The sequence below is a fragment of the Delphinapterus leucas genome, chromosome 4, assembly GCF_059928025.1.
Source record: "Delphinapterus leucas isolate spDelLeu-1000000601 "Yukka" chromosome 4, BTC_Dleu_Yukka2, whole genome shotgun sequence".
NCBI lineage: Eukaryota > Metazoa > Chordata > Mammalia > Artiodactyla > Monodontidae > Delphinapterus > Delphinapterus leucas.
The window spans coordinates 68330224-68347106 of record NC_143132.1 but is presented as its reverse complement, the minus strand read 5'-3'; the positions used below and the strand labels follow the sequence as shown (position 1 = coordinate 68347106).

At 36.8% G+C, this 16883-nt stretch overlaps 1 protein-coding gene across 2 annotated transcripts in view; it reads left to right on the top strand.

Moving 5' to 3' along the window:
• Nucleotides 1–16883, top strand: part of HSPBAP1 (HSPB1 associated protein 1) — a 50473-nt gene that overhangs the window by 5800 nt on the left and 27790 nt on the right. For both annotated transcript variants that reach the window (XM_022567148.2, XM_022567145.2), the window contains exons 2-3: nt 6184–6369; nt 13747–13928. In XM_022567148.2, the coding sequence (XP_022422856.2) occupies nt 6184–6369; nt 13747–13928 (368 nt within the window). The remainder of the gene's footprint in view (nt 1–6183; nt 6370–13746; nt 13929–16883) is intronic.

Below are 16883 nucleotides of genomic sequence, written 5' to 3'. Positions count from 1 at the left end.
CAGTCACTGCAACTAGAGAAAGCCTGCACGCAGCAATGAAGACACAATGCAGCCAAAAAGTAAATAAAATAAATAAATTTTTAAGTCAAAAATAAAATAAATTTTTTAATAAATAATTTTTAAAAATTTTTCAGTAATTACTGAACAGAACTGTTCAGTATTTTTTAAATTGTGACCCAAAAAAGCCATAAAATTTATCATCTAACCATTTTTAAGAGTACTGTTCATTAGTAAGTGTATTCGTATTAATGTGAAACAGATCTCCAGATCCTTTTTGTCTTGCACATCTGAAACTCTGTACCTAGGAAATAACTCCCCTTTTCTCTCTCTCCTCAGCCCAAGGTAATTGCCATTCTACTTTCTGTTTGAATTTGACTATTTTAGTATCTCATGTAAGTAGAATAATACCATATTTGTCTTTCTGCAGCTGGCTTTTTACACGTAGCAAAATGTTCTCAAGTTTCATCCATGTTGTAGCATGTGACAGTATTTCCATCCATTTAAAGGCTGAATAATATTCCACTGCCTGTATAAACATTGTGTTTATCCCTTCATCTGTCAATGGATGTTTGGGTTGCTTCCACCTTTTAGCTATAATGAATAGTGCTACTATGAATGTCAGTGTCCACATACCTCTTCAAGACTCTTCTGTTGAATATTTTTGATGAAAAGAGATGAAATAACCAGTTTATGCTGAATTACGGAAAATTTACTTAGTGGAGGCTGAAGAAATGGAAACACTTTGGTAGAAATTTTGAAGGTACTTCGAAGCATTTTAAAGAGCTTCAGTCTTTGAGGCACCAATCTTTCGAGTATTAACTTCACTTAAAATATAGATTTACTTTTCTTGCTTTAGGTTTAGGAACTTATAAGCGCTGTGAGTCATTTTCTGGTTCATAAATGGATTAAAGTGAGGAGGAGAAGACAATTTTCTGGGTTAACTGGGCAAGAGTTACAAGTGCAAGAAGATGGGAAGAAGAGGATGGTAAATGTCCAGCGTGTAACTGTCTCTGGTCCCCAGCCTGAACCTGGTTGGGTGTTCACTACCACACCGAGCATTGGTATTGGCAAGGTCCATGTCAACACAGCCTCAACACTTTGTGGTTTCTTCATCAGCACCACCTTCTAGGTCTTGAAATTCAAAGGGTTTATGGCAGTTCATCAGCAGCAGAATTTTCTTAGTTCGTATTGACATTTTAAAATAGTGACTATAAAATTAAAATCATCTTTGGTGTAAGTTTTACCATTTGGTCTTCAGTCTGAACACAGTCATTTTGTTAAGTAGTACTTGCATAATTCCATCAGCGTTTTTCTGACCTGGTCTAAATGTTCATTATTTTTTACGCTGTTATCTACCATTCTAGATGGTAGATGACCCTTGTGTGTATATACAGTAGTCATCAGATTGATGAAGGCCATCATAGGCTTACCTGTATATATTTAGAAATAAATTAGCTCCCAATGCTAGGACCCAATTTTTTGTTCATACTGTATCACTGTGGTGAGTGTCTGCATTGTAACTTGAGGCTTACTCTGATGTCACCTTCTGAAAATTTTTTAATAAAATATAAAACTATTAAATTTAATAGTTATTAAAATTATACCTGATATGAGAAGCGAGTTAATTTCAATTTCAGGATCTTTGTCTTTGTTGTATTCTATCAATATTAGGAGCGTATTCTGGAAACTTGGTATTTCTTGTCTTAAATTCTAAATCTCAGATACAAATCCAAGCCAGATGTTAATTGAAGCCAGATTGCTAGCAAATTCAGAGAAATTAGGTTTCAAATTATCTTGTCCTTTGCACTAATTAAAGAAAAAATTAACTGAGAAAAAAGTAAATTGCTTTTTGATGGTGTTTCACCATCTCCAAAGAATTGTCACCAAAGCTGTAATCAATCTGAATAACATGCTACATTTAGAGGGAGAAGAGACTATTGTGCGACACCTAGATCACTAATCATTTTTTCCAGCAGTTTCTGTTAGAAATTGCTACTTGCTGCAAGTTTAGACCTAAATACATTTATTCTTTAAAGGCTTTGAGGTTGCTTCAGAATGTTTATAGCTCTCTGCAAATATCCCTGGCATGGAATGACTGGGTGCATCCTTAGGCTATTTAATTAATACAATGTAGAGTGTATTCTTCTTTAAAGAAAATTGTAACAAATTTGTTAATAGCCCAGTTCATTGTTGATTAAACGATCAGAACCCAGATTACTTTTATCTCACAACCAGCTGATTGTTTTATTTCACTGATAGACATGAAATTCTTCAAATATGCTAATTTCCTCTTATGGTGAGCATCGTACTGATCTACTCTGCATACGCTTTATAGCACTTTTCATTCATTTAGCAAATGTTTGAGCATTTAATATATTCCAATCACTGGGCCTGGTACTTTCTCAGCAAACTTTAGTTTTTAGTGTCTCCTATTAAATAACCTTTGGGATGTTTGGCATTTTTTGATCAGATCATTAAATACTTTTTTAGAAAATTTAATGTTATGTTAGAGGAAAATATATTTATTTACTTCTTTGAAGCTCCTCTGTCAAAACACTACTCGTGTTACTAATGCCCGCGTACTTAGGTGTACAAATATGAGAACTGTTTTGAAAACATTCAAAGCCATGTGATCTATTGGCTCTGATTTAAGATAAGCAGCATAAATAAATCATCACCCCCAAAGGACTGGTGCTTCTGTTTTTCTCTGCCCTTTAAAGTTCTAGAAGCAAAATGTTCAAAGCTTGAACATTTTACAAACGTAGAACTGAAAGAATGTTCCAGTGAGTCACACCAGCCATGATTCATCCAGCCTAAGCCACAGAGCACTCTCTAGGGAGAATATGGTTGTCCTTGAAAACCATAGCCTCAGAAGGCAAGGTGCTATACCAGTTATGAACTAATAACAGAGTCCTGACTATGAGTTAATGTGTTTATATGAAAGGGTTCAGGGGATACAATTTTGCTGGCTTTGGTTCCGGGGCACAAAGATGGACATCTTTGCATTCTTTCAGCCGGTGTTTGCAATTTCCTGGGCCTTTCTTTTATCTGTTGAGATGGTTAAACATGATGTCTGTTTTCCAGGCAGGATATAGGAGAGGAGGATAAGGGGGAAAGGCTGACTCAGCAACTTCCAGATATATATCTGGCCACTCCTATCTGCAAAGGAATCTGGGAAATGTAATTTTTCAGCCGCTCCCATTGCCCAAAGTTCTGTTAGTGAGGAAGAAGGAACCAGTAGTGGGTAAGGTAGGCAACTAGCAATCTCTACTATAGGTATTAACTACTCCCCACCACCACACATACAAACATGTGCACAAACCAGAACATTCCTCTCTCCCCAACAGCACATGTGGATTTATTATCTATGGATCCATCTAAAGCTTCCCTGCACCAGCTTATCTTTTCAGGTTATACTGTCTCTCTGTTTTTAGTGCTAGTGTAAGTCCTACAGTTTTAATTCTCTGGAAGCAGGATTATGCAGTAGGAAGAGCATTGGACTTGGAATCAGGGAACCTGACCTATAGTCCTATCATCACTGGTGTTTTGACCTTTGACATCTGAACTTCCATTTCTTCATTTGGATAATGGAAATAAAATACCTTCTGTACCTGTGTTTTACAGGCTTCTTAGAGGATCCAATGAGCACTTTTATTTTAATGTATATAAAAGTGTGTGGCAAATAGTAGAGCCTTATACAAGTAAATATATGGTATTGTTATGATGATGGTGATCAAAACCAAACTCTCATCTTCCTAACAGAAGGAGATGTCACTCCTAACCTTTCTCTCGTGGCAAGTCACAAAGTCTGGAAACCTCAGTCTTCCTTACAGCTGCATCTGCCTCCTACCCCACATCTCTTCAGTCGTAATAGTCTTTGACGTTGTTCTCCTAGTATTTCTCCATCTCTACCATCTCTGCCTTCCTCACTGCCACCCTTTGTTGTTCAGGGCCTTATTACCTCTCCTCTCACTTAGCTGTTGCAATAACTCTCTGAGTCAGTTCCAGTCCCTACAGCTCCACACATTGCTACAGAGCCCTCATTTTTATTGTTAATGAATTGAATGTACCAGGGGACTGTACTATGGGAGAAATATTTAGTAAATTATTTTTCTACTTTTGAGACATTTGGTTGTTTGTATTTTCAGGTTTTTTATTATAGTAATAGATATTTTATGCATGTGTCTGTACATATATATAGTATAAATGAATATGTATGTGCATTATGATTATTTTGTTAAAAGCAAATTCCTCTAACATGAGTTATTAGGTTAATGGGTGGTTCTTTGAGACTTTTGCTTCATTTTCCCAGTTGTTTCCCAAAGGGTAGTACTAATTTATATGTCACAAGCAACAGGTATTATCATGAATGAATTGTAGCTTTTCATGGTCTAGCGAAACTTTAAAAATATATAATAAAAAATGTGGCTTGTCCATTTTCATACACAAGGAATCCAGGCACTCCAAGTCCAGGAAGACTTGGTACATTGTAATCTAGGTAACCCTGTGCTTACATTTATAGGCTGGCATGGGTTAAGACCTTTTTTAAACAATTCCTGGTTACAGCCTGTTTTCCTTAACAGGGCTCTTCAGTAGGTAAACGTCACTTAAAGATAAACTTGGGCCTTTTTTTACATAGAGACCTAAGAGTGCCTTCTGTCTTCCCTACTCCACGTAGCCCCACCTCTGGCACCTGCCCATCCCCTGAAGCACCCACACTGATGTCCTCACATGAGAGCCCTGACTACCCAGAAGGGACCACAGTGTTCTTAGATGTCAGCTCCTGAGGGCTTAGAGCCTGCTCGCTTTCACCACTGGTTTAGAAGAGGTTTCTGGGTTTTGTCCTTGTCTGAGAAAGGAGGGCCAAACTGACCTAAATTTTCATTTTCTTTAAAAACAAGCCTCACATTCAGACAACTACAAATTACTCAGGTTCCTCGATGAGTCCTTCTCCATCCCTCCTCCTTTTGTCAGAAAGTTTAGAAGAAGGTTGGTTGAAGGGGGAATTTGGATTATTCATGAGCTTTTCGTAATTTTTTGAGTAAGTGTAATTACAGATTAGGTAACTGAAATAGAGGGTTTAGCTGATTGTACTAGAGAATCATAAATTCATGTTTTGGGGATCAGAGTATGAAGCATTTTTCAACTTTCCCCCCAGACTTTCATCTTGAGATGTCTTTAAAGAGAAACTTACTTGTTCTTTAATTTTTTTTTAAATATATATTTTTATAAATTTATTTATTTATTTTTGGCTGCGTTGGGTCTTCGTTGCTGCGCGCAGGCTCTCTCTAGTTGCGGCTAGAGGGGGTTACTCATCGTTCTGGTGCATGGGCTTCTCACCACGGTGGCTTCTCTTGTCTCAGAGCTCGGGCTCTAGGCGCACAGGCTCAGTAGTTGTGGCGCACTACTGTGGGCTTAGTTGCTCCGTGGCATGTGGGATCTTCCCAGGCCAGGGCCCGAACCTGTACCCTCTGCATTGGCAGGCGGATTCTTAACCACTGCGCCACCAGGGAAGTCCCCACTTGTTCTTTTATTTAACAAATATTAATCTTTACCCTCCTATCCCGGATTAACATTCTATGATTGAAATTTATTGAAGTCCTCAGTAAGTCACAGTGTTAGTTTGTGCATATTCCCTTGTACAGTTTATAGATGCAGTCAGAATCAAGGATTAACACTGATATCCACCGTAGCACATATTTTATCTTTTTAAATCTTGCAATAAAATAATCCCCTCTCCCGCTCCCCATCCACTGCTGTGTGAATGCGGTCGTCTTTTTGGCATGAACATGTGCTGTATCAAGTCGAATTGTTGCTGAGTCCAGCAACACTAGTTGTTCAAGAGTAGGTTCCATCAGCATTTCTTACGTAATGCTCTATTTAGGAAATAATATTGTCAAAAAATTGCATCCTTTAAATGTACATAAATACTTGGAAAGCCTTTTTAAAAAAACGTTTTTGACATTGAAGATTGTAAATATTTTCCAACATTTACAATTTAATATTTGAGAAAAATCGTTGAAGAATTATGGCTCTTTGAGGCCAAATATTTATGTAAACAGTAATAAATGAGTAAATGAAAGTGCAATTACACAGAAAGATTTGCCATAATAGAAATGATATTAGCTATTTATTCTTCATATTATATGAAATAACTTTTTAGTTATTTATTTCTCTCCCTAGGTAAACATGTCAAACCTTTTACACCAGAGAAAGCAAAAGAAATTATAATGTCTTTACAACAACCTGCAATCTTCTGTAACATGGTTTTTGATTGGCCAGCCCAACACTGGACTGCAAAACATCTTTCTGAGGTCCTTCAGGGCAAGCAGATACGATTCAGGATGGGAACGAAACGCACAGATACAGGTAGGACTACAAGGAATCATCATCATAATGTCTCTTCAGTAGCATTCCCACATTCTCAACCGTGGTTTCTCTATCTCTAGAGAATCCTTTGTTTGAATCTCTTTTGGACCATTTTCAGATAGGAGAACTTCATTAGAAATTTTAAAAGGACAGTTTAAGATAATTTTTTTAGACTAAACAACCTATAATTTATAACCCCACATAAAATGTATTTGTTCATGTATCATGGTTCATTGATCATAGTAGACACTTAATAAATATTTGTTAATGTGCTATTATTTATGTGATTGAAAGAGACCAATACTAATCTAACAATCCCTTCTACTTTTGATTCATGTACAATGTTTCCTTTTATTTGTTGCCTCACTCACTATTTATAGCGCTCAGTCTGGGTGTAATTTTATCTCTCTGCTTTATCAGCTGCCTGACCTCTATTGCATTACATAAATGTGAAACATATGTGAAGCTGTTTTTTTCATCCTCTTAAGCAGTTTGATTTTGCCAGCTCCCTCTTCTTCCCTGAAGACTTGTAACAGTTTGATTTTTTGCCTTAAGCCAGATAAAGCAATTACTGTTAATCTAAAGACAGTTAGTTTATAGGAAAGAAACAATTTACATTAGAAACCGTTTCTAATCTAAAGAAGTCCATGACCACTGTCTGGCTTCAGAATATGTGTTTAACTTCTATTTAAATATGGGTAAATTTGATAGTCTAGAAATTCATAGTGTCTTAAGCATTGCTGTGAAGTGGCTCTAAGAATATCTATTAATAACTCAGAAGGAACTAGAAAATTACCCAGTTTCTCTTCCAGCTTCTCCAGGCTTTGTTTTCTCATGTTGATCTTCTAGTATATCTCATATAATTATTGGGTTTTTGGTGTCTGGAACCCCTTTGTACTCCAGTGACAGGTAGAGCAGGATTAATAGACCCGAAACTCTTTGGCATCTCATTCTAGTCACAGACCAAAATGTTTATTGTATTTTTAAATTAAATGCTAGACCAGCAGCAGCTATGTAAAAATCAGCTTGTGCTCTTTTCTTCTTGATTTTAGTCAGATAAATTTTCCACTCATTGAAGTGTCTGTTAAACAATAATTTGAAGAAAAATAGAAATCGTAATTTTTTTCACCTCCTGGTTAGACTCCAAATACAATACTATTACTAAGAGCTATTGAGAACTATTGTGTCAGGCACTGTTCTGAGGGCTTCATACATATTAACTCTCTTAATCTTCTTCAGACCCACTTGGAGTGGTATTATTATCCTGTTTTATAGCGGAGATACAGTAATTTGACATTTTAAAGTTAGTACTGCAGCATAGAAGAAAAAGGGAAGTAGAAAATCTCTGCAATTGAGAGAAACTGCTCTGAAAAAAAAAAAAAAAAAGAAACTGCTCTGAGTTTTTACTAAAGATAATTTGTTCTTTTTTAAAATTCAGACGAAATTCACATAAAATTCACCATTTGAAAGTATACAATTCAGTGGTTTTAGCATCTTCACAATGTTGCGCAACCACAACCACTGTCTAATTCCAGAACATTTTCGTCACACTGAAAAATCTGGTTCCCATGAGCAGTCACTCCCCATTCACCCCCTTCTCCAGCCCCTGGCAATCACTAATCTACTTTCAGTTTTTATAGATTGCCTATTCTGGATATATATAAATGGAATCATACAGTTGTGGCCTTTTGTGTCTAGCTTTTGTCACGTATCATGTTTTCAAGATTTACCCATGTTTTAGCATGTACTGTATTTTCTTTTTATTGCTGAATAATATTCCATCATATGGATAAACAAAATGTTTATCCATTCATCAGTTGATGGACGTTTGGGTTATTTCCACATTTTGGCTATTATGAATAATGCTACTATGAACATTTTAGGTACACGCTTTTGTGTGGACATATGTTTTCACTTCTCTTGGGTTAAACCTAGAAGTGTAATTGCCGAGTCATGCAGCAACTATGTTTAACCTTTTGAGGAACTGCCAAACTGTTGCCCAAAACAGCTGAACCATTTCACATTCCCACCCCAATGTGTGAGGGATCCAGTTTCTCTACATCTTTGCCGATACTTTTTCCATTTTTTATTCTAGCCATCCTAGTGGGTGTGAAGTATTATCTCATTATAGTTTTGATGCATTTCCCGAATGACTAATGTTGTCAAGCATCTTTTTATGGGCTTATTGACCATTTGTATATCTAATTTGGAGAAATGTCTATTCAAATCCTTTGCTTGTTTTCTAATTGAGATTTTTTTTTGTTTTTATGTGTGTTTTTTTGTGGGTTTTTTTGCCTTTTTGTTGTTGAGTGGTAAAAGAGGTCTTCATATATTCTGTATACTAACTCTTATCAGATATATGATGTGCAAATATTTTCTCCCATTATGTGGGTTGTCTTAATAATTTGTTCTTTTTAAAGTTATTTCTTTGAGTATAAATACAGTACTTCCACAAGCAGTGTAGGGTAGTGATGTAAGAGAGCTGACTCAAGTCAGCTTGCGTGGGTTCAAAGTTTGGCTTACTCTGTGACTTTGAGCAAGTCACTTAACTTTTCCCTATCTTAGAAATGTTTTCAAGATTAAATGGGTTCATATTCATTAAACATTTAGAACAGTGCCTAGCACATAGTAAATGCTCAAAAAATATTATTTAAAAATAGAAATAATTTCAAAAATTAAAATATACCTTCTCATTTTAGAGAACACTGGAAAAATGGGAAGACCCAAAGAAATTTAAAAACACTTAGTCCTGTTACCAAGAGGCAATCACTAATTACATTTTGATATATGTCCATGCAGGCCTTTCTGTATTTTAAACATAAAATTGTGTTAATTTGAACAGCCTGCGTTTTCTCTTTTTTTTACTTAACATATTCTGAGCAGCTTCTCTTGACATTAAATATGACTTTTAAATGGCTACCTAATATTCCATTGTATGGTAGTACCATAATTTATTTTTAAAATTCTCCTATTTTGCTTAGATTGCTTAGCAGTTTTAAATTTATAAATAAGACTGTACTGAACATGTTTGAAAATAAATGTTGTGCAAGTTTCTGATTGTTTCCCTAGGATAGATTCCTAGGAGAATGACTGGGTCAAAGGGTGTGAACATTATCACCAGGAACAGTACTATCCAAGAAGCTTCTTATGCCAGAAAGCTCTGAGTCATTCAGATGGCCTCTCTAAGTGGTGTCTGGTGACTTGGTGACTTACACCTGAAGTATCCAGCATCCGCCTACTTCTCTGTCCGAGGCCATCCTCCAGTTGGGGTTACCCTGCTCTCTCACCTCCGTGGTTGGAGTAGCCTCGTCCCTGGTCCCTGTGCACTCCCTGCCCTCCCGCCTCAGCCATTCTTCATACTGAAACCAGAGACAGTTTTTTTTGTTTTGTTTTGTTTTTGCGGTACGCGGGCCTCTCGTTGTGGCCTCTCCCGCTGCGGAGCGCAGGCTCAGCGGCCATGGCTCACGGGCCCAGCCGCTCCACGGCATGTGGGAATCTTCCCGGACCAGGGCACGAACCCGTGTCCCCTGCATCGGCAGGCGGACTCTCAACCACTGCGCCACCAGGGAAGCCCTCCCTTACCTCTTTAGAACAGTTCCTCAGAGCATCTGAGAGGCCATCTCCCAGATTATAGTCCTCAGTAAGATACCCGAATAAAACATAACCTGCAACTTTTAGGTCATGTGTTTTTCTTTTTTTCTTTCAGTCAACAGGATTTTAAATGAAAATTCATGAAGTGCTATAAATTATGTAATTTGAAAAGAATCTGCCTTGTGACAATACTGTATCTTACTACACAAGAATGTGTAATCTTCACTTACCTAGTTTGTTTTACCTCAGTAAAAAGATTTGGGGGGAAAAAAGATTGGAATTTTCATATAAGTCTACAAATTTCTTAAAATATTATAAAATTTTTGTAGCTGTTAGGAAATATTTTTGCCTCCTTTGTTTTTCCAACTGTGATTGATATACAAATAAAAGCCATTTATTTTTTGCATGTTTATTTTTTATCCACCCAGTTAATAGTGTACCTAGTTTTTTAGTTTATTCTTGTGGGCTTATTAGTAAGACAGGCATATGATCTTACAAGCAATGATAACTTTGTTTCCTTTCTATTGAGCATGTTTATTTCTGTTTTAGGTCTTGGTTAGAATTTTTCTAGAATGCTTGAAATAATAGTATTAATAACTAGCATATTTGACTGTAATGTGTCTCTTAGTTTATTTTAGGAAGCAGTAGCTCTTTGAAACATTTTGGATCAGGTTCATTTGCCAACATATATTCTCAGTGACAACACTGTACCTCAGCTGGCAGTGCTTTGGCAAGCAGATGTAGAAATAATCCTAAACATTTGTTGATAGGGAGTGGAGTAACAAGCAAAAGTCCTAGTCGGTACCCACATTCCAAGTGTTTCTTGATTGTGAAGTGATGAAGTCTAACAAAATGGAGAAATGTTTGTTTCACTGCTGTGCAAAAAAATATTTTAGGACTCCCTTTTATGAGAGTCAAAAGCAAACTCAATTTATACACTATTTCCAAATCCTAAACTCAGTTGAGCTTCCTCTTACCTAACATTTTGACAGTAAGTAGGATGAAAGTCGCAGCTGCCTAGGCTACTTCAACGTTAAACGAAAGAACAATAATAATCAAGTTAGAAAGGAGTAATTCCATTGCATAGAATAAACTAAGAAAAAACAACTGTACTACACAGAAAGAAATTGTCATGATAACAGAATGAAAACAGTGCCTTTGGTGCCATTATTACCAGGAACGGGTGAAAAGATTCTATTTTGAAATCACTATGTAAATGAAAAAGTCTGTCATTTTCATTCATTCCATTCATTGTAATTTTCCCCTGACAGTAACAGTTCTCACGTGTAGTTTTTTGCATTTTTAGATTTTCATTCTTTTAAGTACAGAACTTGCTGTGATAGAAAATGAAGTCTTCTGATGAGGGTGCAGTACGGATGTGCCTGTGAAAACGGGTCATAACTGAAAAGTCCTCAGTCTACCCTAGGGGCAGGTGGCTCAAGCAATGGCTTTAGTATTCCGTTGGATCAGTTGGATTGAATTCTGTGAAGTGAAAACTTACAGGATAGTAGAATGTGTTCAGGCTCACATTGGAGCTTACTGAAATGACTTAGAAATGATTCTATCACCAAGCAGCTTTCTTGCTACATGGGTTTTTGTTTGTTAAAAAACCGTGTATTCCAATGCTGTTATGGTAAATTCTTGACGATGATGTTGATAATATTAAGAGCTTTTATATATTGATGGGTCAGTGTGTGCCAGCCACTATTCTAAATGCTTCTCAAAAATTATCAAGTTTAAATAGTTCTTAAATCTGCAGGGTTTTATCTTTTAGATAAATGTAGCCTAGTAAAGTTTTCCTGCTTCTTAAAGTCAGGTGACAAGTTGATGAAGTAAATGAAATAAGGGTGACACACACCCTCCCCTCCATTATTTCTCTGCCATTATAAGGTTTTAGGATAAAGAGAGGAGGGAGAAACGTGATTGGAATAATCCTAAACAGTTTGAGCAGAAATGGATGGAAAAGATAAAAGATGTTTGAATATCCTTTTCTTCCTACTACCAATTCAGCTAACTTTTAAAGTGCCCCAAGTAAATATATGAATGAATAATAAAAAGTACTAATAATAGTGTCTAACTTTTACTGAGCATTTGCTATGTGTCTAGCATTGTGCTGACTGATTTACATGTGTTAGATCTACATCTCCTCTTGAAAGGATTTCATGTTTTCCAAAATAGATCATAATCAGGTTTCTTGAATATTAACATCCCAATGTACGTTTAAAGTATTCAGCTAATTGCAAAAAAAAAATCTCATTTCATCACTATTTAGGAGAATAATTCTTGTATAAATGAGTTCTACCCATAATAACAAACCACTATGGACAGACAGTAGACTTTTCTTCAAGCTTTCCTGATCAACACTCATCTCCGGTGGTCTTTGCCTTTTCCTAGGTGTCTATGGCACAAAATTTGGCATCTAGTTATATGATGCCTCAAATTCCCTATTATTCTGGTTGAAGTTTTCTTTTTATCTAAATATAGTCTAAACTCAAGAGTATTATCTATTTCTTTTATGTTCCTGCAAGCCTGAGCACAATGCTAGTTACAAATTAGGTACTTAATAAATGATTCTGAAATAAATGGGTTAATGAATAATTGAACAGACTTTAAATAGCTGTTGTCTACTTAATGATTGAGGAGCTCTGTATGATAAATGTGCAGTATAAAGTTGAAAATTTTCAAAAGACAGTTTTTTGTTGTTGCCTTTTTTTTATTTGAAGAAGTAGTTCTCAAACATTTTGGTCTCAGGATTCCTTTAGACTTAAAAACGATTGAGTACCCCAGTGAGTGAGCTTTTTTGTCAATGTGGGTTATATCTAGTGATACTTAGCATTATTAGAAATTAAAACCAAGACATGTCTACTTAAAGAAAAATGCTCAATGTAAGAGCTGTGAGTTTAAGTTTTATTCAGGGTCTTAAAGGACTGTAGCACAGGAGATAGCCTCTCAGGAGCTCTGAGAAAACTTCTCCGAAGGGTAGGGAAGAAGCCTGTATACGTATGATTTTTGGCTAGGGAACGTGTGCGGTCAAGCAGACATCTTGGTAAAAGATTACTGCTAGTCACAAATAACAAATATCTACAGTTAATGATTTTAGTGCTTTTCTTTAGGAAGATGCAAGAATCTGGGGTCATTGAAGTTCTTCCCGAGATATACATCTCACTAAGAGGCTTGCTTGTCCAAAGCACAGAGCACGCTGTTATGGTCTTAATTTCCTCTGAGAGTGCACTGGTTGGTCAGTGACTGCAGTGGGGTATGACTTAATCCTTGTAGAACTGTTTGGTGAGCAACGCTCTTTGTTCTTCTTTGTTTACAGACATTTAAAACTATAAGAACATAAGCACACAGTCCACTAGCTGTCGGAGCAGTGACGTCAACACAATTTGTGTAGCCCCTGGAAAGCACCGTACTTTTGTGAGAGAATAAGTGTGAAAAGGGCAAATACTGTCGTAGTATTATTATGAAAATAGTTTAGACCTCACAGACCCCTGAAAAGGTCTTGGAGAAGTGATAAAGTATTCCACTGGATTACTGCATCAGGCTATGGAAAGAGTTGTCTTTAATCTTAAGGTTAAAATTGTGTTTTTTACTTTTAAATTTAATCAAGAGTATTGTTAAGTGTTGTAAATGGTTCTAATTATTTAGCAAGTGCATAATTAATTTCTAATTAATGTTAAATAATAGTTAATACTTCCTGGTTGAAATTATCCTCATTTAAGAAAACAACAATATTTGGAAACTGTGTTCAATGTACATTTAAAGTTGGGTTCTCTTACATTGCAGCTCCTCAGTTTGAAACCACATGTAGTTACGTAGAAGCTACACTTGAAGAGTTTCTGACCTGGAACTGTGACCGATCTAGTATTTCTGGACCATTTAGAGACTATGATCATTCCAAATTCTGGGCTTATGCTGACTATAAATATTTTGTCAGTTTATTTGAAGACAAGACAGATATTTTCCAGGTAAGTCAGTACATTTCTTTTAATCATAGTATAACTTGTTCTTGAGAAAAGATCACAAATTAGAATCTCCTTGGTACTTTTTTCCTCACTGTCTTTTTCTCTGAAAAGTAGTCACCGTGAGTCTTGACTATCCTATTTACTCAAGCCCAGAGATTTGCTCAAAGAAAGTATAATGTTTGGCCTACAAAGATGAGCAGCCTTCTTCTTATTTTCCTAGTCACCAGACTTCCTGCACACTCTCTCCTTTGCCTTTAAACAGCACCTGAGCTGATTTGGAGTATATCAGAAACATAGACTGTGTGTACAACTTCCTTTCCTCCTGACCTACATCTAAGTCCTTGTTCTGTCAGTGAGGCAGATGGAGGTACAAAGCTGATGACCTGAAGAAGCATTCAAGCATTCCTAGAATCCTAGAAGCCTTCCGGGCTGCTGCCGCCGTCTCTCTCTGCTCTGGGGTGTTTAGTACAGGTTTGTGGCCTGAAGCAGAGAGTGCTGGGCTCCCAGTGTTTGACTGTAGAAGTCCTGCAGAAGGATGGGGGTGCTTTTGCAGAAGTAAGAACGTGGAAGTTCTTTGCCACGCGTTGACATAACTGACGGCAGTTTGCAGACTACCATATCCTCTTTTCAAAGTGTTTTCTACCTCAAACTGCCAGTTCAGTTTGTGGGGTGATTTTGCAAACTCCCTACTCTGGTTTCTGTGTGTCTTAGGCATCGGCCAGCAACGGGAGTAGTCCCAGAAAGCTGTTTGAATGACTCTGCCTTGCCCAGCGTCAGGTCGAGGTTCTAGAGTCCTTCATCCTGCCCCTACAGGATATATTTTGCCATCACAGGAGGCTGTTCACCCACCTGCTCTTCTCCTGCCGGTCACCACCACTCTCCCTCTGGACTTTCCTCTCATACAGACTGATTGTCCTTGGACTCTTGAGTCATTTTCCATTCAGCTTATATTTTTTCTCTTTCACTTTGAGTGAAGGTTTGGATGCTGGTGCTTTCATAGTTATATTATCATACAGCTATCAATACTTTGTATCTTTCCTTTATTAAATTTTTTAATGTTTTACTTAAATTTTGGTTTTTGTAAAAAAAAAAACGGAAAAACACATCACTTGCCCCATAATTGTTAGTTGAGGATACTTTTTTTTCTCACAACAGTAAAAGAAATGCATTGGTTTTGAAAACATTCAGTAGATGTTTTCTGAATCCAAAGTCTATACCAAATCTATTATTTACTCATTTTTAAATGATAACTTTGAGGTAATTTTTTTAATAACCTTAATTGTGATTACTCTATGGATCTTTAATCCTCGACCTTTTAGATATCATAGTTAACTTTTAGAGTATCTTATTAATATTTCTCATACCCTAACCAACCCTGTATATTAGACTAGTACTTTATTACTCCATATTTCAGGTAAAACACTGTAATAGTAATATTTATCAAGTACTCATACTTGGTGCTTTTCTAAGTGCTTTACCTTTATAATCCCCACAGTAACCCTATGATTTAATAATTATCCCTATTTTAAGAAAAATGAGGGCTTCCCTGGTGGCACAGTGGTTAAGAATCCGCCTGCCAATGCATGGGACGCGGGTTTGAGCCCTGGTCTGGGAAGATCCCACATGCCACGGAGCAACTAAGCCCGTGCACCACAACTACTGAGCCTGTGCTCTAGAGCCCTCGAGCCACAACGAGCCACAACTACTGAAGACCGTGTGCCTAGAGCCCGTGCTCCGCAACAAGCGAAGCCACCGCAATGAGAAGCCCGTACACTGCAACGAAGAGTAACCCCCGCTTGCAGCAACTAGAGAAAGCCTGTGGGCAGCAAAAAGACCCAACGCAGCCATAAATAAACAAACAAACAAATAAATAAATTTATAAAAAAAAAAGAAAAGTGAGGCACCAAGAGGTTAAGTAAACCTTTTCTGAAATTATACAACTAAGAAAAGAATAAACTAAGCAGTCTGCCTCCACAAGCTTTAACTACTGCACTATATGCCTGCAGGGGGTCTGGATACGTTCAGTCCTGTGAGGACTACCCAGCTGGGATGAAGGACTTCTGTCTGTGCTGGATCTAGGCTCACTCTGCCTTGGGTGAATCTCTAATCTGACCCCATCAGTTGTTCTGTTTCAGCCCAGACATGGTAGCACTGCAGAAACGTGTCCTATTTATTAAGTGTGGGTATAAAAGACAGCCTTTTGGTAATGTGCTGGAATTCTAATTGAGCCCTTATAAAATCTGAGCCCTTATAAAATCTGATATTTTTAGTTAATGAGTTTTCTTCAGCTCACATTACGGTGATTAATTCTCTAGATTAGAACAGGCAAATCTGCTATGAACAACCAAGTCCATTAAGATTATATCATTTTTTTATCTCAAGGTTTTCTGAGCATGAAGTGATCTTACATCAAAGGTACCTAAGTTGTTTTACTTTTACCACTATAATTCATTCAGTCACTAAATCTTACTACTTATTGTTTCAAGCCTTCTTCCGTCTGTCATAAAACGGTGGGTAGTTAAACATTAAAACTGATAATTTTTTTTAATGTTTATTTAGAATAAACCCACTGTATGTGAATTTAAGTGACATTTTTATGAAAGTAATTATATTCCAAATTTCTTTTTAATGTTATGAGAGTAGTGGCATTGTTTTACATTGTTGTCTCTTTAGTGTCTGGCTTAATAGAAGACAGCTGGTTTCTTCTGTCTGCTTCATTCAGTCTTGCGATTTTTGGTTTGTTTTAAGTGTATGAAGAATATCTTGCTTTACACACATATGCAGCTGAAAAAGAGAGGAGCATTTTGGCAACCTTTTTAGATAATTGTGGATTTTTTTGATACTCCACCAAATTTGGGTTGTTTCTACCACTAATGAGTAGTCTCTTAAAAGTTCTTTTGTTGCAATCAAGAATCGGAACCCATGGGCTTCCCTGGTGGTGCAGTGGTTGAGAGTCCG